This window comes from Esox lucius, chromosome 23 (assembly GCF_011004845.1).
Source record: "Esox lucius isolate fEsoLuc1 chromosome 23, fEsoLuc1.pri, whole genome shotgun sequence".
NCBI lineage: Eukaryota > Metazoa > Chordata > Actinopteri > Esociformes > Esocidae > Esox > Esox lucius.
The window spans coordinates 6,963,205-6,988,747 of NC_047591.1; the positions used below are offsets into that span (position 1 = coordinate 6,963,205).

The window sequence follows — 25,543 nt, forward strand, 5'->3', positions numbered from 1 at the left end:
AAAGGGGGATTTCAAGTTACCTGAAAAATTTGTATGATTACAGGATAAGATGTTGTTCTGGCCACCTATGTATATTAAAACACTTGCGCAGTGTGTACTGGTCATAGCAACAGCATGCAGCCAAAACAACCTCAAAATAATCTTTCATTATTTTATTTAGGAAAGCCAAGTTCTCCAAAATAGCTTGAGACCATTGACGAATATTCATTCTTCCATGAATACAGCTTCATGTGGTCCCTGTGAGGTACAGTATGAGCAAACTTTCCCAGACTGAGTATCAGCAAAGCATCATCATAATTAGTTATAACATCATATCCACCATTTATTTAACTTTTAGGCACCTAATGAAGAGAAGGAAGAAGAAGAAAAGAGAGCTGGGGAAATGGAGAGTCAGACCTTAAATCCAGAGCATATTACAGGTCCAGCATATGACTCAATGTCCTAGGATTGGGAAAACAGTAGTCGATGAAGTGTCATTGTAGTTATCGCCACTGTTTGAACATAGTAACACTGATGTCTTTGTTTTGTAGCCAGACTGTCTGAAAACATTTCCTGTTTAAAACCATAGTTGAACAAAAACCTCCCACACTGTCCATGTCAGTTATCAAAAGGATTTAATAAGAACAACGTTCTGTCTGAGGACCTTCATCATGTTATGTTTCATTTGGAAACCATGAAATCTTCACAGACCACGCTGCAAAAAGTCACAGGTCGTCAAACACCACAGGAAACCCGACTCAACTTCGAGACAGCCCTGACAAACAATCACTTACGCACAATCAATCACAAACACACAGGGCCCAAAACCCAACAATGACAGTGTCTTTTTAAAAAGCGAGGGAGTGGGTATCTCTGTGTGTTCGGAGAATAGGGGCAGAGGGGGGCATTCACATAAATCTGGACATTTTGGATATACGATCCCCCGTGCACGCTTTTAGGCGTTAAGCTCTCTACGTTTATAGCCTGAAAGCCTGTGCTTTTGCCAACACTCTGTGGGTCCAGCCGGTGAACTCCCACCCCTAGCAGGCGTGGGCCGGTTATCAATCTGTCAAGGACCGCACGCTTGCGGCAAAGGGAGATTCTGTGGAGATGTGTGTGTGTGCGCTACATGCTCAAGGCCATTGGTCAGTAGGGCACACTGTTAGCGATATAAAGAAACAGCCTCTAAACTTAATACACAAACTTGTCTCTCCACAAATGCACAGGTTTTTGGATTTCTCCTTTGATTCACTGATCTACTTCAAGCTCTTGGGCTTGACTTGATGAGCATCAACTCTCCCACAATTAAAAAAAATGGTTGGACCTAGATAAAGTAACAACGACCAATGCAGTCGCGTGCGGCCCCGCTCGCCTTCTCAACATGGCTGCGGTAGAGCGCAAGACACAGGGACAAGACGAGGCATCTCGTGATCACTGTGCACATAACAGGTATGCTTTCAAGCCAAGGAATTCATTGCACAACATGTCATCGCTTGGAATGATATTGGACGTTGGAGGTATGCATAGTTCCAAGAGCAAACACCCAGAACGGAGGTGGTCTGTGTGCTCTTACACAAACACGCCAATTACATAAAAAACACGCTGAGAAACTGAGAATCTTTAACATGAGATGCTTTTCCTTCAGTCGTATTAGTCTCCCCTAAAGCCAAAGTGGGTCATTTATTATGACGGATGATGAAATATGGAATCATCCAACTCGTTCGTATGCGTGACAGATGTTTCTCATGACCGTAACTCATCAGTTACGGTCAATTTGACGGCAGTTGTGACAATAGTGGCGGTTGTTTTGCACTCAGCAAAGAACAATCAGATAGGGTGATCCGATATAGGATCACATGAGAGCCAGGACATTGTTCAGGTTCTAACTACAGACTGACAGCTCCTTGGCTCGCCGAATGTCACGTGGGGCTGAGGGGCGTGGGCGCACGCCATGACAGGGAGCCAATGACAGGTCAGATAAGGAGGGAGGAGACACAGAATCCTGGGAATGAGAGATTGGGGGAAAAAGCGAGAGAAACACAGTATAGATAAAAAGGGGAACGACAGTGAGAGGTAGAGAGCTTGCAGGAGATAGTATGACGAGAGAGAGACAGAGTGAGAGAGAGACAGACAAATGGAAAAAGAGAGAGTGATGAGGATTGTGGCGGTGATACCGTGGGTGGTGAAAACTGCTGTGTGTGTGTGTACCACCATTGTGTCCCAGTCAGAGCTAGGGGCCAGGCCTGTCACAGTAGCCCAGGGTTTCCCAAGAGACCAGCAGCATCTCCTCTGGAATGCCCTGGAGGAAATGTGGCCCCGAGGCAGAGGGCAATGATGGATAGACATAGGACACCCTCACCCAAAACTAAATCTCACCCACAACTGAAGATAATGATCGCTAGCATGTAGAGTACAACTGAGCCATGAGGTCAAATATAGTTCTCCGAAACCACCTCCCAAGGACTGATCTACGGTACGCTAAATATTACATTCATGCTCAGTCAGCTACAACGTTTTACTAGAGATGAACGGTGACAAAGGTCAAGTTGGTGCTCAAGCAGAAAAAACGTGGAAAAGCCCACACACTGTTTTTAACTGGGATTCTATTGAGATAGAGAAATTGAACCACTGCCCGTTGGGAAATCATAACTATCAATTATGGTATTATGTTATGGTATTATGTTAGTCGTGGAATACAAAGTGATCAATTCTACCACATCAGGGAATGTACAATTAAATACAAAGGCCACGTTCCCACTTCAGCTGTGATTCACTCATGGAAAGCACTGCCTATGCTGGCTCAATTAGAAATTACTTTTCACATTTCCATCACATGCGCAATGCTAAATAAATTGTCAGCACTACTCCATAGTATCATGATGCTAGAGTATAGGTCAAATTATGTTATAGTAACCACTGACTAACGCACTAGAAATAACTTTAAAACCTATGCTGACCTAAACTTAATTTACTGAAGTATTGTTAAAAGCAGGAAAACAGTGACCAATTCTACTTGCCCCATATTGTCTACAGGTGAAACCTGGAATATTAAAGAGATTTAGTGTAACACGGGGCAAACATTGATCCAGAATTCCAAAGGCAGCCTTATGGGAATGTTTTTTTACTGTCCAAAGGCCAGGAAGTCTAAAACACAGATTTGTGTTGTCTATAAGAGTTTCTGTCACCGTTTTTCATCCAGGTAAAATACTTAGGGAGCTTAGGGAGTCACAAATTAGTTTTCATGAACTACAGTACCTTGGAGACTTCCAGGGATGACTGGTTTAAGTCCATATATTGTAATTCACCTAAGATCAACATCAAACTCGAAGCCTCATCACTGTATGTATAATAAATAACTGTGTTTCTTATTTAATAAAAAAAAAAAAAACTATTTACGGTACATGTACCGTACAACCCTGACACAGATTGGGCTACGACAATTAGATGAACTTTGTGGAATCACTGAGTAGTACAAAAGTTACTAACCACTAGAACAGCCTGTAATTCTAGATAAAAAAACACAACATAATCTTAAAATGTCGGTAACATCATCAAAACGACAGGGAAATCATGTTTTTGACTGAATATACAGTGGATAAAACAAGTCTACACACCCCTGTTAAAATGCCAGGTTATAGTGATGTAAAAGAATGAGACAAAGATAAATCATGTCAGAATGTTTTCCACCTTTAATGTGACCTATAACGTGAACAATTCAATTTAATTATTTTTTTAAATAATCTTTGAGGGTGATAACATTTTAAACTCACCATAACCTGGTTGCATAAGTGTGCACACCCTTAAACTAATACTTTGTTGAGGCACCTTTTGATTTTATTACAGCACTCTGTCTTTTTGGGTAGGAGTCTATTAGCATGGCACATCTTGACGTGGCAATATTTTCTCACTCTTCTTTGCAAAAGCGCTCCAAATCTGTCAGATTGCGAGGACATCTCCTGTGCACAACCCTCTTCAGATCACCCCACAGATGTTCAATTAGATTCAGGTCTGGGCTCTGGCTGGGCCATTCCAAAAGGTTAATCTTCTTCTGGTGAAGCCATGCTTTTGTGGATTTGGATGTGTGCTTTGGGTCGTTGTCGTGCTGAAATGTGAACTTCCTCTTCAGCTTTCTAACGGATGCCTGAAGATTTTGTGCCAAAATTGGTATTTGGAATTGTTCATAATTCCCTCCACCCTGACTAAGGCCCTGGTTCCGGCTAAAAAAAACAGCCCCAAAGCATGATGCCGCCACCACCATGCTTCACTGTGGGTATAGTGGTTTTTTAGTGCTGTGCAGTGTTGTTTTTGCGCCAAACATACCTTTTGGAATTATGGCCAAAAGGTTCAACCTTGGTTTCATCAGACCATAACACATTTTCCCACGTGCTTTTGGGGGACTTGATGTTTGTTTTTGCAAACTTCAGCTGGGCTTGGATGTTTTTCTTTGTAAGAGAAGGCTTCCGTCTTGCCACCTTACCCCATCCATATGAAGAATACGGGAGATTGTTCACACATGTAGCACACAGCCAGTACTTGCCAGAAATTCCTGCAGTTCCTTTGATGTTGCTGTATGTCTCTTGGAAGCCTCCCTGACCAGTTTTCCTCTTGTCTTTTCATCAATTTTGGTCTCTGTTGTGCCATATTTTCTGCAGTTACACTGTGATCCATGGTATATCTAATGCTTTGGAAATTATTTTGTACCGTTCTCCTGACTGATATCTTAGAACAATGAGATCCCTCTGATGCTTTGGAAGCTCTCTGCGGACCATGGCTTTCACACTGAGATGCAACTTAGAAAATGTCAGGTAAATCCCACTAGAACAGCTGAACTTTATTTGTGATTAATCAGAGTCACAATAAATGATGGCAGGTTTGTAATGACTTCTATTTAACATTAGTTTGAATGAGATTGGTTAATTCTGAACACAGCCACATCCCCAGTTATAAAAGTGTGTGCATACTTATGCAACCAGGTTATTGTAAGTTTTTTATTTTTCATTTTTCCCCCTTGAAGATTTCAGTTTGTTTTTCAATTAAATTGTTCACAATATAGGTTACATTAAAAGTGGAAAAAGTTCTGACATGATTTATCTTTGTCTCATTCTTTAACATCACAAAAACCTGGCATTGGGGCGTTTAGAATTTTTACATCCACTGTACAGTCCCAGCAGGTTTACTCCAATTGTTTTATTTTTCTACATCTTAAGGGTTGATGTCATTTTAATTTCAACATTATTTGCAATGTAACTGCTGTTGCATTATGTAGATTATACTGTAAATGCCCTACCAAAGGGCCTTCGACAAACTGACGTTCAGAAACCAAACCACTGAAAAACTTTGAGCTTTAAGCTTGTCCTACAACACTAGCGAAGGACATGGCACAGGCAGTAGCAACAAGGGCAGTAGCAACCACAGAAGTGACGTATGCAGTAGCGCCACACAACCATCAATTCATCCACACATTAAACTGACCAGAGAAAACTAGCATGCCTAAATTCACTTCAGTTTCATATTGTCCAAAACAAATAACAAAGAATGGGACGAATCAGCAACATGAACCAGACACGTTGTCAAAGTAGCAGCCAAATATTTTGAATTGAAAAGGTTTTATGTGTACTTCTCTCGGGGGGGCTTGACGGTTAACTGTCGAGCTCTAGCTTTTCCTCACTCTACCTGCACCTTTGATGTGGTAGCCCGGTCCCAGATGTGGGTCGGCTTCCTTGCCAAGTCCTATGGTCATTTGGAGCATGCAAGACAGCACAAACAAGTACAGCACCAGGTTGTTAAAGTCGTTTCAAACTCAACAAAGCAACGCACGTTGAGTGGAGTAAATCATTTTTTATAAAGAGATTATAAGAACAAGAGCCCCAAGGGACAATTTTCACCAGTTATAAAAGGCCTACATGAAACATGCCATACCAATGCTACAGAACCCTACCTTCGATAATTCACCCTATACTGATTGAACCCAGTAATCCCCATGTGTAAAAAGGAAGAATTACAACAGAATAAGGCCCACTATGTGACTTTTGAATATCAACATGGGTGTCGTGGTGGCAGTCACTCCATATGAGTGTTGACAGCCAGTATTGAATGGTTACAGGTAGGTAACCTGGGGAGTAATTTTAAGGAATGGTATAAAATCTAGCGTTTTGGATGACAGCAGCAATCCATAGGTTATCAACTAGCACCACCTGCTGTTCATAACACAGTGTTACTCTACACACAGACACTGCAAGGGGAGAAAACAGAACCGTTCAAGTAGACAACATTGCCTCACTGTGGCAGAAAATGAATACATTTTTATAATGTCCCATTTCCATCAACCGAGTGCATAAAAGTGATTTTTACCTATGTATTTATGACATCCTTAACTGGCTACTGTCACATATACAATAATTAAAATACACTGCATGCTAGATATAATACAAACAGGAGGTACTTTTTCAGCTGTGAGGCCACAGTTATGTGTTTTCGTACAGTGTTGTGCAATTTTCTTTTGTGGAACCATGCCAGAGATCTTCTGTAAAAAAAATTCATAATTTAACTACACTTACCTGCAAAATGAAGTAAATGTAGAAAAAGTATCTTTATATTTAACTGATGCCTGTGTATGATAATTAGCACAAGCGCGTAAGGAATATGTATTTAATGTCTTTCCATGAAAATTATTCTGTCAACTCAGTCTGACACTGCCTGTAAAACAGTCAGTTACAGATGGACACATACTAGGGCTGTGGTGGAAAACATATATATATATTTTTTTACAATGAAATCATGTTGCTTATTAATATGTTAAATGGAAATTCATAGTATAATCAACAAATTGAGTAAGACGGTTGTGTGTGTGTGTTTCTGCACACACACAGTGTACATACAGCATATAAGTCTAGCTATGGCTAACTTCTCAAGGTCTGCAGACATCTTGTTATGCCGATCTCAGCAGAACAGCTTGTGAGACATGTAGACTAACCATGCATGGGTGGGGGACAGAGTGGACTGTACTGAATGTATATAAGCCTGAGCTCAACTTTGGATGGGAGAGCTCTTGACCTGACTCGGCTGAGAGTGTTAACTGCTCCACATTTGCAAACAGAGCTCACATTCTGTCTCAGTCAGAGCAGAAGGGACCTGCCTTGGACGTCAGTTGACGGATACACCATCCTGAACATAGAGAAGGAAAGAATTCCAATCACTCCAACAGAGGAAAGGTTCCCAGACCTTTTAATAATACCCCCCACTGGGGGACAGGGGGCGCAGAAAGCCGTTTCGGGAACTGTAAATTCACAGAGGATGAATATATAATGCATGTATAGACAAGGGAATGGCTGTGACATGGCATAATTGGATCCAGAAAATCACATTGTATGATTTTTAAATAATTAATTTGCATTTTAGTGCATGTTCAAATAAGTATTTGATCACCTACCAACCAGTAAGAATTCCGGCTCTCACAGACATGTTTTTCTTTAAGAAGCCCTCCTGTTCTCCGCTCATTACCTGTATTAACTGCACCTGTTTGAACTCGTTACCTGTATAAAAGACACATGTCCACACACTCAATCAAACAGACTCCAACCTCTCCACAATGGCCAAGACCAGAGATCCGTGTAAGGACATCAGGGATAAAATGACCTGCACAAGGCTGGGATGGGCTACAGGACAATAGGCAAGCAGCTTGGCGAGAAGGCAACAACTGTTGGCGCAATTATTAGAAAATGGAAGAAGTTCAATGACCTGAAGAGAGCACAGTCTGAAAGAAAACCATTAGTAACACACTACGCCGTCATAGATTAAAATCCAGCAGCGCACGCAAGGTCCCCCTGCTCAAGCCAGCGCATGTCCAGGCCCATCTGAAGTTTGCCAATGACCATCTGGATGATCCAGAGGAGGAATGGGAGAAGGTCATGTGGTGTGATGAGACAAAAATAGAGCTTTTTGGTCTAAACTCCACTCGCCGTGTTTGGAGGAAGAAGAAGTATGAGTACAACCCCAAGAACACCATCCTAACCGTGAAGCATGGAGATGGAAACATCATTCTTTGGGGATGCTTTTCTACAAAGGGGACAGGACGACTGCACCGTATTGATGGGAGGATGGATGGGGCCATGTATCGCAAGATCTTGGCCAACAACCTCCTTCCCACAGGAAGAGCATTGAAGATGGGTCGTGGCTGGGTCTTCCAGCATGACCACGACCCGAAACACACAGCCAGGGCAACTAAGGAGTGGCTCCGTAAGAAGCATCTCAAGGTCCTGGAGTGGCCTAGCCAGTCTCCAGACCTGAACCCAATAGAAAATCTTTGGAGGGAGCTGAAAGTCCGTATTGCCCAGTGACTGCCCCAAAACCTGAAGGATCTGGAGAAGGTCTGTATGGAGGAGTGGGCCAAAATCCCTGCTGCAGTGTGTGCAAACCTGGTCAAGAACTACAGGAAACGTATGATCTCTGTAATTGCAAACAAAGGTTTCTGTAACAAATATTAAGTTCTGCTTTTCTGATGTATCAAATACTTATTTCATGCAATAAAATGCAAATTAATTACTTAAAAATCATACAATGTGATTTTCTGGATTTTTGTTTTAGATCCCGTCACTCACAGTTGAAGAGTACCTATGATAAAAATGACAGACTTCTACATGCTTTGTAAGTGGGAAAACCTGCAAAATTTACAGTGTATCAAATACTCCCCACTGTACATATAATATTTATATAATCTATAATATTTTAAATAAAAAATAGAATTACAAATACAACTGCATGGTTTGGTCACAGACTCCATTAAAGTAGAGAAATAAAAATAAATATGTTTTAGTACAGAATCGGCACATCCTTCTATGGAAGCTAAACATCAGCATCTAGATTGGAGCCTTGACTGTGACACTAGCAGACAAGTGGCTGTGAAGACACGTGGGTTATGCAGGTCAAAATCTCCCAGAGAGCGTGGAGATATTATCAGCAGAGATTTAACGATTTTGTTGCGTTATAGTGACTCCTCTGGGTGGGTCGATGGCTGCAAAACTAAGGTTGTCAACTCCACTGTATTCATTGGGATTTGTTGAGAATAGGCAGGCCTCACCATACCATTTGAAATGATGAAATCGGGAGAAAAGGGAGAAAATGAGCCTAATGACGTATCATCTTGTCCTCGTCTCATGGAATTATTATGCACAGACAACTTTCCATAGACCAAGCAAACTGTACGAAGCTTCAGGGAGCTTCTTAGAGAGCTGGGAGTTCAGTGACTCTGCCTTGAGGATCTACAGCAGCTACTGAAAGGCTTCTGCACATTTCCATTACAGCTATGTGACAGCAGGATAAAGGGGAATGGGATATTTCAGGATCTTAGCTCAGATAAAAAGAAGGGGATTTAAGAAAAAGTCCTGCTCACTCTTGACTTCTGACAGTATAGTCCGCTGGGACATGACTTTGTAATAATTCCAAGATGTTAGTGCTCCCTGTAGGATGTAAATGGAGATCAAAAAGTGTCTGCCAAGTTCAAATAAAGAGATGTTTGAGTGAGAATTAAATACAGTAGTATGAATAATGCTGCATACAAGAATATACTTTAGTAACATGTATGGGGAATTCCATGTACTGCCAAGTGCAGAGGTTGTGTGAAACCCTTTGAAAGAAGCATAGTACATTTAATACACATTTAAGGAAGTTAATTGTACTTATAGGGTTCTTCAATTTAAAAAAAAGAAAACTGATGCTGACAATGATGCTTCTGGTAGAATGTCTCCTGTTGTGAAAATTGGAATGCTTGAAAATTTTTTGTTAAGATACCTTGAAATTAAACTAATTGATTGCGCCTAAATTGTCCATTTTAGTTTAAAGTATTCCTATCTAAACCTAACCGAATCGAATTTGGACCAAACCTCTTTAACAAAGATTCTCCTCAACCAGCTTACTCTGTTATCCAGTCCAATCCAGTACAAAAACAATTTAGGATGGTGGGTGTCATGGCTTGAGTCAGGTGGAAAGAGTCAGGTCTAGGGGCAGTGAAGCCTACGCTTTGGTAAAAATCACTGATGCAATGGTCCCTTTAAAGGGTGAGATGCCTACCAGTCTGTGAGCGGGTCATCGATGACCAGTAGAATCTTGGGCTTGCGTATGACAGGCTTGGCCGGTGCCGCTTGGGCAGCTTCTGACGCCGCCGCTGCAGAAGCCTTGGCCGCAGCCGCAGCGTTCTGCGCCAACTGGGCGGTCTTCACCACACTGGAGAAGGAACTGAGGAAGCCCCCAGAAGAAGGGGCCGGGCTCGGAGCAGGGCATGGGGCCGGGGCCGGGGCCAGAACAGGAGCAGGGGCCTGTGGTGGCAGGCTGGGGGGCGTTCGCCTTTCCGTGGCTGGGGAGGCCGGATTGGAGGTGGAGGGCGGTGTGGTGCGAGGCCCACTCTGCAGGTCCATCATGTAACCATTGGGGAGGTTAGCGACGAAGCTGCTGTCGGACAGACGCCTGCGTAGGTAGTTCATGGTGACTCGTGGACGGATGGGTCAGTCGCTCAGGCCAGCCGGACTAAAGTATATTGGGTTTGATCCTAGAGAAAAGACAGAAGTGTAAAAAGAGAGACAGAGAGCAGAAGGAGAGAAAGATCAATCATTTTGTGTTCCCTCAAGCACAATGCAACACACAAAATATAGCCTGAGTAAATGTAAAAAAAAAGTTATAAAAGGCACAGAGAGTATGCAGCAGTAGGCATCATCGTTGATGCAGCGTTAATGTCAGTTGAGCTCTCCTAGGAACAGCGGTTTATTAAACACAGTCGACCGCCATTCATACATGAAGAAAGAAAATGGGATTATGCAACCCTTTAGGAACCAGAGTGGCAGCATCAGAGACTTCCCTATCCAGTAAATTAGGCATTGTCACCATGCTCATGAGCTGGCAGGGGGGGCCGACTGCAGCCAGGTGGGGGAAGGCAGAGGGGAAGTGAAGGGGAGTCAAAGACATGCTTACCTGGAACATTTTTAATCGGAATCTAAACACTGGTTCTGCATATCAAACATTGTCCGGCACTACTAGGTTGGATTTGACAGCCTCTCTACAAACATACATAGAGTCATTTGATCACCTCATGCAATTCAAATCTACAGACTGACTGTATCTGCATATTGAACGGTTGACTCCTGTCGGGGAGGGATGAGGGGAAGGTGTTTCACCATTCAGAGACCTGGTTAGACAGCCTGCATCTGCTTTAATGGATTTTTTTTTAGGCAGATCATTAAAAGTGCCGACAACCTGCTTTGCATACAGAGCGGAGGTGGTGTTTGAGGCTAGATCCCGGAAAACATCACTGAGATGGGCTGCATCGACAGAGGATGATGTCACAACGAGCTGATTAGAGGAAAAGCTTCACTTACAATACTGACCACTACACTACCTGTTGTGAATATATAAAGGCTAGAGGAGCTGGGTGGAGGACATGGGCAGGTTGTCTGTCCGATTTTAAATCAGACACTGATTTCAATTGCGGTTGGCAAATCAAAGAATGGCTGCGGTGAGGCTGAGGTCAGCGAGCGACCGAGACGAGGGGGACTCAATACAAAAAGCGGTAGGGTGGAAACATACATCTCATCTGCGAGAGAAGTATAAGAAAGTGCAGTGCGGGAATCCAAACTCTGCCATTTCATTCTGCTTTCATCTCCTGAAAAGCACCAGCTCAGACCACAGACAGTCTAGCAGAGGGAGATGGCATAACACCCTCAGGGTCATAACACATTAAACATTCTGATATTAGCTTAATGTTCTGTGGCATATAGCCCACGCATCCTGTTGCTCTAGCTGTACAAGGAAAATACCAAAAAGAGAATGGCTCTAAAAAGAAATACGACATGTTCATTTTTTAAACAATGTCAATTTTGTCACAAACCCGGATTGGAGCTGCTTGCTTTGTCGGTTTGGAATACAGACACAGCTGTCTTTATGAGGTGTGTCTGAGTGCACATTTTGTCACGTGTTGCTCTGTAGGCACCAACTGTCTGCATCACAACCTGGTATATTTTTATCACTATGACAGAAAATTCACCAACTGGCTAAAAGCTGAATGTGTTGATTAATGTGCAAAAATTACAAATAACTATAGATGCTTTGCTTGATATAATGCCAGTGATTTTTTTTTCAGGCACGTACAGGAAAATATTTAATACAGAAGGGGGAAAAAAACAGGGCATTATGAGTTTATATTGGGGATGTGCTTGTAAAGTGTCAAGAACAAAGAACACTGAGGGAGCTGTCCTCATTCAGTGGTGCTGAAATGGATACTCCACTCTAAGCCATCCATCGCCACCAAAGACAAGGGAAAGGATCGTTACACCACCCACGCTAAGGCACCCACTTTCTCACCACCACTAAACCAGCCTAAATGAAGCAGCTTTCTCCTTATCCCTCTGCACACATCTGAAGCTATTAAATCCTCAGAGGCCAACCCTCTCACTTCAAAAGACAGCAGAGACAGTTACAATGAGCCCAAGCAGGAAGGGAGGCTTACAAACCCAACCCCTCTCACTCACAACTGAAGGCTTGGCCAAGTAGGGGTTATCAGTAATGATGCAGCGAAGAGTGGGGGAAGGGGGGGGGCTTTGAGGCCCCTTCACTGTGTCTAACCAAAGATCTTATAATCAACCCCCAGGGCTCCAATTGATCACCTACCCTTTACCCTCTTAGCCAGCTCTCGACAACAGCCTTGTGCTGCAACGGAGGGCAGCAGTGGTAGCCCCTCTAGAGTCGTGAGCAGTTGGAGCAGCACAATGTTAGCCTATGGGGAAGCTAAAACCATGGGGGGCTGAGCCAATACACGGTGATTAGGTAGGGACCATGAGGATGAGGGGCCAAGGACAGAGGGCACCAGGGGTGGATCTGCAGCCCTGAGGGAGACAGGATAATAATAACCTTTAAATGAAATGTAGCACCGCTGAAGAGCACAAGATCAACGGGATTATCATGATGATGCAGTAGTACAGAAATAGCCCTGCGGTGTAATAGCAGGAACTGCACAGTATGTGAACAGAGGAACGGTAACGGAATATTAAAACCTACAGCCTATACCACAGACTTAAAATGGGTGGTAGACAGTGTCCAATCAGTCTAATTTGGTTAACAGACAAAGAACAGGTTCCTGGGGGGCTCCAAGGAACTGCGTTGCAGTACGGTTCCATTACGACCCTGGTTTATATCCTAGTCACGCCACACCGCCCGGTTGGAGAAACCATGGCTGGCGGAATTTCCTTGACCAATCGCACTCTAGCGACCTCCTCAAACGGGCTGTGCGCCTGTCAGCTTAATCGAGATCATTAGTGGAAGAAGGTCCTCCCACACTGATTCTGCTCACTCCCATGTCAAACAAGTAGCACGTAAAAACAATTGGATATCGCCGCCTAGGGCGGATCAGAGGTCTAAACAGCAGGCTCTGATGCAACACTGATGCAGTGGGGATTTCAGTCCCACCTACAGTACGGAACTGCTCTTTCAGCAAAAAAAATTATCCGCAATCATTCAGCATTTTCCCCTCTACTAAAAACATAAAAGATTTGAAAATATTAATAACTGCGGAGAAATGGGTGTACATTCAGGAAATGGGAATTAATTTCAGCAGAAGACACTGCGGGCTCTCTTTGTTCTCTGTAGCAAGTTAGCAGCATGACAGGCTTTTTATTATTCATAGAGGTCAACGTGTCGGAGGTCAGGGATGTGAAGTGGTGACTACAAATCAGGGGAAATTACAAAACTAGGGCAGGAAAACGGCTGTCTGGAACCTGAGAATGCCTGAGCACTCGTAGGGGAATGATTTTTATTAGAAAAGCAAGAGCATGACAATACATTGGGGCTGGGCCTCACTATAGATTTCAGCAATATAATAACAGATCATACAAGTTCTAAAAAGTACATGTGCACATTCTGCCTACACACAGTATGGAGCGCACGTTTCTCATCGCTTAGAACTAAATGAGAAAACTGACACAGCAGTTGCTTAGCAACCAGTTTCTTTTTTACTACTTGTCTAGAAGAAACTTGCCATGGTATTTGAGAGTGAGAGGATATCATTTGTGAGTCATTTTGTTACATCAACCACAAGGCATGCTACTGGGTTATGTACCAACAATGACTCAGCTCTGTTTCTTTCTCACTAACGGCAACCCACTGCATAATCAAATCATCTTGATTAAAAGCTTCCAGTCGTGTTTTTCATCTCCAAGGACTGGGATTACTGTGTGTTTAAAATAAAGACCTCTGAGGCATTTACATAGACAGACCAATTCTGATATTTTGCACAATTATTGGCAAAAGAGATATGATTCAGCCATACAACACAAACGCACAGAGTTGCGTTAACGCTAATAATATACTGATTAACAACATAACAGTCAAAATTGTCTGGTACATGTAGCTTTCAGAAGAGCAGCATACAGGGCCGAAACCACCCAGGTTATCATTCAGTACATAATATAAAAAATGTATCCATGTAACTGGATCAAACAATATGAAAGTTTAAACAAAGTGTTACTTTGTTGTATGGTAGCTCCATTACCTTCAAATCAATAAACTTAAAAATATATAAATATAAAACCTAAAAACATGGAAATATCAAAAAACACAAAACCATTACATACATTCAAAAGAGTAATCTAATCAAATATAATGGAAACCTAGCATGTTAACCACCCTTTTCCCATGTATTCTCTCAAAGTAAAGAAATTCTACTTTTATATTATAGGTTTCCACAAGTGCTTTTAAATCAGAAAGATCTTTACAAGATGAACTCAAATCAGCGTTAAACTGTACAACTACTAGGACTACTTTTTTGTTATTTCCACAAAAACTATAGAAAAACTCGTGCAGATGTTAAAATGGTGCAGATGTAACGTTTGGTAAGAGAATTATGGCAATATTTCCCTCTATTTTTAAGTTGAACACATTTACTTGCAAAAATGTAGTTGCTGGAATAAATTAAGTGTAGTTCTTTGACACAGACTTTTTACAGTAGAATACAGTACTCTACTTACATGCTAGTACACATGCAAACAGAGTGAATGGATATAGTACATGTATTTTCCTAAAATATAGCATTAAAGCACTTAGGACCATAAGGAACATTTTGAAATTACACTGAGGCATTTGTTGCACAGCATTGCATAGTATGCGTGAAGTGTTCAGGATCCTTTGGCATGCTCTATTGTACTTTACTAAATAATGCTTATTTGAATTTTTATTGTGCACTTTAGACAGCACAGTGTAGGAACTATTACTAAAAAGACAGTGGATGTTATTTTTCTACTTTTTGTAATAATTCTAAAAGCAAATATTATTGACCAAAAGAAAAACAAAATCATAACAGAAAAAGGCCCAATATTACTTTGCCCAAAAAAGTACTAAGCCTGTTGGCCAAAGTCTTTCCTACTATCTTTGGATTTGTATACTTCTTCCAGATCCATCCCATTTTTTTTTTGTTGTTGCTTTCTAGCAATCTAGTAAAGCAGACACTGTGTCAGCTAAATCAATTACACAATGTCAATTACCTAATTTGGGGTTTCAAAATAATGAATAATTGAGCTCATATGATATTACTTTGTCCAACTACACAACTCAAAAAAATTAAGGAAACATGTAATCATCACAGTATATAAAGTCAAACTTCAGGAATATCAATTTGTCCAGTTAGGAAAGAAATTTTGAATAAATCTCACATGTTTAGGTGCAAATGAAAGTGACAACAGGTGCACTGGAGAGGCAACAGCAAAACAAAAAGGGAAGGGTTTTGCAGGTGGTGGCCGCAGACAATTGCTCTCCCCTTATTATTGCTGCCTGATTCATCTCTAGGTTTGCATTTGGGTGGTCTCCTTGTCACTGAGGCGGTAGCCCATTCAGACTGCACAGGTAGTCCAGCCCCTCCAAGATGGCACATCCATACATCCTATCGCAAGAAGGTTTGCCGTGTCTCCCAGTACAGTCTCAAGAGTATGGATGAGATACCAGGGCCGATGTCCTCTAGCGGGACCTGTGCTCACAACCCTGCACCGTGCCGCTTGTTTGGCATTCGCCAGAGAACAACAGAATTAGCAGGACTGCCATTGGTGCCCCGTTCTCTTCACAGATGAGACCAGGTTCACACTGAGGATGTGACGGTGGAAGAGTCTGGAGATGCCGTGGTGAACGTTGTGCTGCCGGCAACATCATCCAGCATTGCTTGTTTTAATGGTGGGTCAGTGATGGTCTGGGGTGGCACATCCTTGGAGGGTCGCACAGACCTCCACGTGCTAGCCAACCCTGACTGCTGTTAGGTACCAGGATGAAATCCTCAGACCCATGGGCCCTGGGTTCCTCCTGGTGCAGGACAATGCCCCTTAAGTGGCCAGAGTGTGTAGGATGGCCTGGATGACAAAGGCATTGATGCCATTGACTGGCCCTCACCTTCCCCCAGACCTAAATCCAATTGAGAATTTCTGAGAATCTACTGTATCGGTGTATCTGACGCCGCCAAGTAGCGCCACAGATTAACCAGGATCTCACTGATGCCCTGATCCAGGTCTGGGAGGAGATCCCCCGAGAAACCATCCACAATCTCATCAGGAGCATGCGCAGACATTGTCGGGAGTGCATACAGGCACGTGGGGGCACATGATGAGTTGCTGTGATCAAATTCACACAAGTTGGAACAGCCTGCGATTTCAAATGTTTACTTTGATTTTCGGTGTGAGTTTGAATCCAGCCCTCAATGGGTTAGTGATCTTGGTTTCCATTGACCATTGTTACGTAATTTTGTTCTCAATGAATTACACAATGTACAGTAAAGATCTTTAAAACATTTAGTTCATCGAGACCTGGCATGATTTAGGGGTTCCCATCCTTTCTTTGAGCAGAGTATATTTTGATCGGTATTCAGCAGATCTCTTCTGGTACCCTCCCATTTCCTAGGAATCTCTGAATAAAACAGCTCATCCAGCGCACTTATTACTGGACTGGACAAACACTAATATAAAGCACAAAAGAATGTTAGCAAACTTGATTGGATTTGTACAGGAAATACTTTAACATTTAGGAAAGAGAATAATCTTGGTTGAGGGAGTGGAGAGGACAGTCATTCAGAAGACATATTTGAAAGATTAAGGACTGGTTTATACTTAGAGGGATTCGTCAAACTGATGGAATCTGTCATTACAATCTGTCATTGCTCTTGGAAGAATAGAGTAGTTCTCTAGTTAAAGATTCGACCCGGTGGATAATACAAGGACACTGGCTAATTACACAGCCGTCTGGCTAATAGTTTGCTAATATACAGTATCTCAAGTGAGTCCACCCCTCACATTTTTGCTAATATTTTATTATATCTTTGCATGTGACAACACTAAAGGAATGAAACTTTGCTACAATGTAAAGTAGTGAGTGTGCAGCTTGCATAATAGTGCAAATCTGCTGTGCCCTCAAAATAACACAACACAGCCATTAATGTCTAAACCGCTGGCAACAAAAGTGAGTACAACCCTAAGTGAAAACGTCCCAAAGCGTCATTATTTTCCATCACTGCCTTAACCCTCTTGGGCATGGAGTTCACCAGAACTTCACAGGTTGCCACTAGAATGACAACATCACAGAGCATGTGGATGTTAGAGACCTTGCGCTCCTCCACCTTCCATTTGAGGATGCCCCACAGATGCTCAATAGGGTTTAGGTCTGGAGACATGCTTGGCCAGTTCATCACCTTTACCCTCAGCTTCTTTAGCAAGGCAGTGGTCGCCTGGGAGGTGTGTTTTGGGTCATTATCATGTTAGAATACTGCCCTGCAGCCCAGTCTCCAAAGGGAGGGGATCATGCTCTGCTACAGTATGTCACAGTACATGTTGGCATTAATGGTTCCCTCTATGAACTGTAGCTCCCTAATGCCAGCAGTACTCACGCAGCCCCAGACCATGACACTCCCACCAACATGCTTGACTCTAGGCAAGACACTTGTCTTTGTACTCCTCACCTGGCTGCCGCCAAACACGCTTGACACCATCTGAATCAAATAATTGTATCTAGGTCTCATCAGACCACAGGACATGGTTCCAGTAATCCATGTCCTTAGTCTGCTTGTCTTCAGCAAACTTTCTCGTGCATCATCTTTAGAAGAGGCTTCCTTCTGGGACGGCAGCCATGCAGACCAATTTGGCATATGGTCTGAGCATCTATCAGGCTGACCCCCCCCCCCCCCCCCCCCCCACCCCTTCAACCTCTGCAGCAATACTGGCAGAACTCATGTCTATTTCCCAAAGACAACCTCTGGATATGAGGCTGAGCATGTGCACTCAATTCTTTGGTCGACTATGGCGAGGCCTGTTCTGAGTGGAACCTGTCCTGTTAAACCGCTGTATGGTTTTGGCCACCATGATGCAGCTCAGTTTCAGGGTCTTGGCAATCTTCTTATAGCCTAGGCCATCTTAATGTAGAGCAACAATTCTTTTTTTCAGATCCCCAGAGTTGTTTGCCATGAGGTGCCATGTTGAACTTCCAGTGACCAGTATGAGGGAGTATGAGAGCTAGAACACCAAATTTAAAACACCTGCTCCCCATTCACACCTGAGACCTTGTAACACTAACGAGTCACATGACACCAGGGAGGAAAAATGTCCAATTGGGACCAATTTAGACATTTTCACTTAGGTGTGTACTCACTTTTGTTGCCAGCAGTTTAGACATTAATGGCTCTGTGTTGAGTTATGTTGAGGGGACAGCAAATGTACACTGTTATACAAGCTGTACACTCACTACTTTACACTGTAGCAAAGTGTCATTTCTTCAGTGTTGTCACATGAACAGATATATTCAAATATTTGCAGAAATGTGAGTGGTGTTGTCACTTTTGTTAGATACTGTATATAGTTATAACAAGATATACCAATTTTAACAGAAAATTTTTATGAACACCCTCCAGGCTGGTCTTTACACTCCCTGATACTTTATGTTGAGGACACTCATCAGAAAATCAGGGCAATTACATTTGCTGTCTTTATATTAATGTCTTCAATACCCAATTCTGTAGCCCAAAATAATATAATTACATTATAACAGGGTTAGTTAGTCAGTGGATCTTGATTGCTTAATAGCATGCAGTTAACCACCACAATATTCACATTCCCTGCATAATGTCGGTTAAATTCCATTGAATATATCAATATGAATCCACCATTCCAGAGCCCTGCAGGCTGTTTAAATCCAGCCTGTACCACCAATATCTCCTGATGCTACTCCTCTAGCATTTGGTATGCAAGTGTTCGGGTTTGGCAAGAGTTCGGGTTTCTCAAAAGATCCTGCTTATCGTTTGACTTATGCAATGCCAACTTGTGTAACAATCATCAACATCTTCCTAGAGCCATATAAACATAACGTCACTGACCCCTTCCCTGACCAAGAATAATTCCTTTCTCAGGATCATGGTTTCATCCAAAGCAATGCAAATATTTAGCATGGTAACAACAAGCTAATCAGCATTAATGTCCAGAAATAATTTCACACAATATTAATACATTTTATGAGTACAAATTATTCTGAAATGAGTGTTTCTTTGCATGAAAGACACATATGAACTGGATAGTCATTTAGCCAATTTTAGTGTGACTTTGTCCCTAAGGTCTTTACACAGCAATTTTAGTCCTGGATGTGGATCGGTTTTCTCTGGACGCACACTTGGCTTGAGAGCAGTGAGGCACTGGTAAAACAAGACAGGAGGTCACTGCCACAGAGAGGCACTATATTATCTTAAAATCATTATCTTCCATCCATAGGATCCACAACCTTTAGCGGTCTACCGATCTCTGAGACAATAGTCAAGGACGTCAAGAGCTAGTGTGAAATGCCAAGGACCTCACAATACAACATTATCATAGTCCTTGACTCAAGCAGCAATGTTTGCATTGTGGCTTTTAGTTTGACACCAACACTACTACTTGTGGATGAACCTCCACTGTCAGAACACAGTGTATAAACATTCTCACACCCGTGCAAGCTTTGTCTTGAGGTCATATATGAGGTTTTGCTTATTACCTCACCTAACATACACCACCTTTTGGGGTCACTTCGAAATTCCCTTGGTTTTCATGAAAACATACATTAAATTAGTTTATACAGGAAATATAGCAGAATGAATTGGAAATAGTAATTGACAAGTTTAGAAATAAATATTTTTCATTGAAATAATAATTGGGTCCTTCAAACTTTGCTTTCGTCAAATAATCCTCAAATTGTAACAATTACAGCCTTGCAGACCTTTCTAGTTGTCCATTTGTTGAGGTGATCTGAAGAGATTTCACCCCAAGCTTCTTGAAGCCCATCCCACAAGTTGCATTGGCTTGATGGGCTCTTCACCCATACCATATAGTCAAGCTCAATAGGGCTACATACCACATATAGTGGATATAAAAACTCTACACACCCCTGTTAAAATGGCAGGTTATTGTAAGGTTTTTACCTTCCTCCGGATTCAGGAGGAACAGTGTGGTTTTCGTCCGGGCCGTGGAACACTGGACCAGCTCTATACCCTCTACAGGGTGATGGAGGGTTCATGGGAGTTTGCCCAACCAATCCACATGTGTTTTGTGGATTTGGAGAAGGCATTCGACTGTGTCCCTCGCGGCTTCCTGTGGAGGGAGCTTCGGGAATATGGGGTCCTGGGTCCCTTGCTAAGGGCTGTCAGGTCCCTGTACGACCGAAGCAGGAGCTTGGTCCGCATTGCCGGCAGTAAGTCAGACTTGTTCCCTGTGCATGTTGGACTCCGGCAGGGCTGCCCTTTGTCACCGGTTCTGTTCGTAATTTTTATGGACAGAATTTCTAGGCGCAGCCAGGGGCCGGAGGGTGTCAGGTTTGGGGACCACACGATTTCGTCTCTGCTCTTTGCGGATGATGTTGTCGTGTTGGCCCCTTCAAGCCAGGACCTTCAGCATGCACTTGGACGGTTTGCAGCCGAGTGTGAAGCGGTGGGGATGAAAATCAGTACCTCCAAATCCAAGGCCATGGTCCTCAGTCGGAAAAGGGTGGCTTGCCCACTTCAGGTTGGTGGAGAGTGCCTGCCTCAAGTGGAGGAGTTTAAGTATCTAGGGGTCTTGTTCACGAGTGAGGGAAGGATGGAACGGGAGATTGACAGACGGATCGGTGCAGCTTCTGCAGTAATGCAGTCGATGTATTGGTCTGTCGTGGTGAAGAAAGAGCTGAGCCGCAAGGCGAAGCTCTCGATTTACCAGTCAATCTACATTCCTACTCTCACCTATGGTCATGAGCTTTGGGTCATGACCGAAAGGACAAGATCCCGGATACAGGCGGCTGAAATGAGCTTTCTCCGCAGGGTGGCTGGGCGATCACTTAGAGATAGGGTGAGAAGCTCGGTCACCCGGGAGGAGCTCAGAGTAGAGCCGCTGCTCCTCCACATCGAGAGGGGTCAGCTGAGGTGGCTTGGGCATCTTTTTCGGATGCCTCCGGAACGCCTTCCTGGGAAGGTGTTCCGGTCCCGTCCCACCGGGAGGAGACCCCGGGGAAGACCTAGGACACACTGGAGGGACTATGTCTCCCGGCTGGCCTGGGAACGCCTCGGTGTCCCCCCGGAAGAGCTGGAGGAAGTGTCTGGGGAGAGGGAAGTCTGGGCATCCCTGCTTAGACTGCTGCCCCCGCGACCCGGCCCCGGATAAGCGGAAGAAGATGGATGGATGTAAGGTTTTTATTTTTCATTTTTCCCCCTTGAAGATTTCAGTTTGTTTTTCAATTGAATTTTTCACATGATATAATTATACACACATTATAAATTAAAAGTGGAAACATTTCAGACATGATTTCTCTTTGTCTCATTCTTTTACAACCTGGCATTTTAACAGAGGTGAGTAGACTTTATATCCACTGTACATACCACAACAGCTCAATAGGGTTGAGATGCAGTGACTGTGCTGGCCACTCCATTATAGACAGAATACCAGCTGACTGATTCCTTCCTAAATAGTTCTTGCATAGTTCGGAGCTGTACTTTGGGTCAATGTCCTGTTGTAGGAAAGACACTGACCACTGACTCGTGCGCTTCTAGATCCCTTGATGTTAACCTAAGGTTCTTAAGAGACTTTTATGAGCATCTTTTGGCCAGCTCTTGGTCTGAATTGAGTGGGAAGACCTGTCCTATGTAGACTACCAGTGGTCTGGAGATATCTCCATTTGTAGATGATGCTTTAGTAAGGGGAATTATTTACTTCAAAATGATTATGAAACCCCTCCCAGACTTATGGGCATTACTTATCTTTCTGCTGAGGGTCTTGGATAGGTCTTTTGATCTTGCTAGGTTTTCTTAGGCACTGCCTTTTCTTTGAGCTTGCACAAAATGATAGATTGAGGAACGGGGCAGTCCTGTATCGCATGCATTGACTGCCCTCTATTTCTCTACGTTCATGTCTTAAATCTGCTTTAGGGGTCTAAGCTCTTCAGACAACAAACCCTGGCGACAGGGGTTCCAGCACTGACTTTGAAGACTGTCAGAGCCTTTCTGCATGGTTTCTCTCTACCTTGAGATAAGAAGCGGGAAGAGATGCACGTTAGAGAACATGTCTCGATCTTTCACTCTCCCAAGCACACTGATAGTTTCTGCGATGATGCATGCCATTGTACAGAATTGGCATATAACCAAATTGTTGGTGGGGGGGGGGCTGTACCGTAATATATTCTTTCATTTAAAAACATACATAATATGTGGTATGAAATTTGATCTGAAGACAGACTACACATTCCTAAAATGTGTGTGAGCGAGAGTGTTAGTTCTTAGTCAGTGATTATTTGGCATGATTCAGCAGGTGTTAGCATCTGTCCAATGTCACTAGGACAGGGGACATGAGGGACTGTATCCAGCAGGGCAGGAGCTCTTTGTACCACAACATGAACAAAACAAAAAGCGCAACTGTAAATTACATTTGAATCAAACTCGAACAAACAGATTCAATTTCAAGTTGCAAAAAGGAGACAGCCCTAGCAGTGATGTCAAGCAAATGTCTTCCGAGCCTTTCCTGAGTAGGCTCATATATCCTGATGACATGATTTGTAAACACATTAGAAAAGACATTACACAAGGCAGTGAATCATACAATCTCTGTGAACACAATAATGCCAATGCTGAAATCCAGTTCCAGCTAGGCTTTGGATCTGTTATGAAATTAACTGGTTCTTCATTAACTGCCATATACCATCCATAACGGGTCTCTGATGGTATCGGGTTAATTTGGATCTGTTTTATAAATACACCGTATCCCATCGAACCATAGAGAAGCTTCACCTAAAGTCCATTGCTCTCCATTTAGAAATATGTTAGAGTATTTACCACAGTCTGTTCAGCATAGTCTGCATACCAGAGTATGTTTTTAATAAGAATGAAGTTAAATTATCCAAATACCTTTGTCCCATTATATTACAGTTTCTCTTCTTTTTTTTTTAAGTAGGGAGACCGGTACTTTGACTCATGTCACAGCCTACCTAGCTGAATCTCTAACTGAAACCCCAGATGTCACACCACAGCCATTGTTTGGTGTGAGGGGGTTGAGCCTTAGTGGAATGAATGCGCTGTGATCTAGGGTTCTCCTGTTAACTGGGAAGCCCTTCAGCAGAATGAGTCAGAAAAGGATGAAATCCACACCAACATTTATCCACGGGACTCAAGGCCTTTTTTACCGGTTGGACTGGGATTACGGTGCGTGCGTGCGTGAATACCATGGAGCCATAGTAGGAGAACGACATGAATAGCTAAGAAATTTGCCTGCTTGATGTCTTCTGTCTTAACCGTCCATAAGGTGTTAAGGAAAGGCCAGGCCAAAGCGGAACTGTCTCGTCATGCAGCCTTGGCCAGGCAGCAGAGACTGGGACATTGGCTCAGCTGGACAGGAGGGTCAGTATGTGGCATCCTACTTGCTTCTCAGCCCCAGCAAGACAATAGCGGCAGCCACAGATCACCTCTCACTGCAGATGGCCCATCAGCCTGTCCCTCGGATGCCTGGGGCAATGTACAGCAGATTTTACATACCGTCTTACAATCAGAAACAACCGAAACAGCGGCATAGAAACGGGTACGTTTGCACATATCCAGACCAGCAAATGACGCATTTATAAGAGCCTTTCATTAGTAGCCTACAGTTAATGAGCTGCAACAAAGACCTGCAGAGGACATAAAACGTTACACTAAACACTGAGGGAGGGGGCATTTCCAGCTATTTCATGGAGAATCTATTCAATATTTAATGTAGTTTATTCACCAGATCATGGCTTCCTGTTGAGATCATCCTGTATCCTGGAGCCTCATAGGATAAAACAAGACTTGTGGACAGACCATATGTGCTAGTCAAATCTTTTAATTAAAGAATGTTGGTCTTCTCAGTCTGATTCACTAAATAATCAAGGGGACACATTGGCCTGGAGAGATACATGCTACAGATAAGCTCCCTTCAGTCAGACTGACGGCACTTGCTCAATGCTGAGTTACTGTAAATCATCAATGCCAGCACCAAGGCGTCTATGAAATCATCTGCCTGGATAGGATTTCATACATAAAGGCTCCATAACCACATAGCCTTTACCTAGACTAATATAGATAATTCCGTGATGATACATGATGAGCCTATAAACCTGACCGAAATAAAAAGGGAAACATGAACGATATGACAAGTGCGTTCACCGGCTTTTCATAAACGTGGATATATTGTTAAATGTTGTTATATGAGCGTCCGTAAATGCGTAAAACATGACACAATGAAGTACGTTCATACGAGTGTTCGTGTTTGGCAAATAATTATAACCAAAACTAACTGACAAACGCAATTTAAAAAAGCTTGGAATAAGTGGAATTATAGACATTATAATTATTGTTCATTCATGCTGCATGGGGGGGAATTCCCATTGCACCCCAAATCATTCAACCATACCGTATATAATGGCATGCAATTCATGTCATGCAAAATAATGAACAGATCAATTGTCCACACAACAACAAGCAAACAACCCTGATTTAAGTAAAAATGTGCATTCAGAAATAAATAATAATCCGCTAATGTGATGGATATAGTCGTTTTTTTGTAAGGTGAATGACATAGCCTGTTCTGAGAACGGGGAAAACAGAATAATTCGGTTTGATTCCATGCACAATTTACAAAAGCACAGCCTCAGAGACAGCACAATAAATATTTCAGTTAAGATTTTCATTATATTCTGTTATGATTTACCTGGGTTTCTTTCTGGTATCACAAACGTGTTTGGATGGTGCTCCCCTTGCGCTCGCGTCACAATCCTCAGCAGTACTCTGCCTCAGCTTTCACCAGTTTGCTCCGTATCCCACAATGCATGCTGGGAGCAATAAAATGCATTCAGTCCTGAGATCGCCCTCTTACCTAATTGGTCAAATCATTGGTGATGTTTAAGCTCCCTGCATAACTTACTTTTGTGGAAAATACATATTTTTTTCAGGCATGACATTTTCATGCATTTCAGTTCAAACAGACGCAGTCAGGCTGAAGGTATTGTAAAACAGACGTTTTCTGGGATTTCCAGGGAAACACCTAACAAAAAACACAGGTAACAGAGTTGCTCT

General features: G+C 42.8%; 1 protein-coding gene across 3 annotated transcripts in view; it reads right to left on the minus strand.

Annotated features, from left to right (window-relative positions):
• LOC105029999 (synapsin-3) overlaps positions 1-25,282 on the minus strand; it is a 101,478-nt gene extending 76,196 nt beyond the window's left edge. For 2 of the 3 annotated variants that reach the window (XM_013131635.3, XM_013131636.2), the window contains exons 1-2: positions 25,179-25,282; positions 10,045-10,519 (exon numbers count right to left, since the gene is read on the minus strand). In XM_013131635.3, the coding sequence (XP_012987089.1) occupies positions 10,045-10,454 (410 nt within the window). In that variant the 5' untranslated portion in view covers positions 10,455-10,519; positions 25,179-25,282. Of the gene's footprint in view, positions 1-10,044; positions 10,520-23,722; positions 23,957-25,178 lie in introns of all 3 variants that reach the window. The other variant, XM_020042950.2, reaches the window with a different exon arrangement.
• Positions 25,283-25,543: the final 261 nt, after the last annotated feature.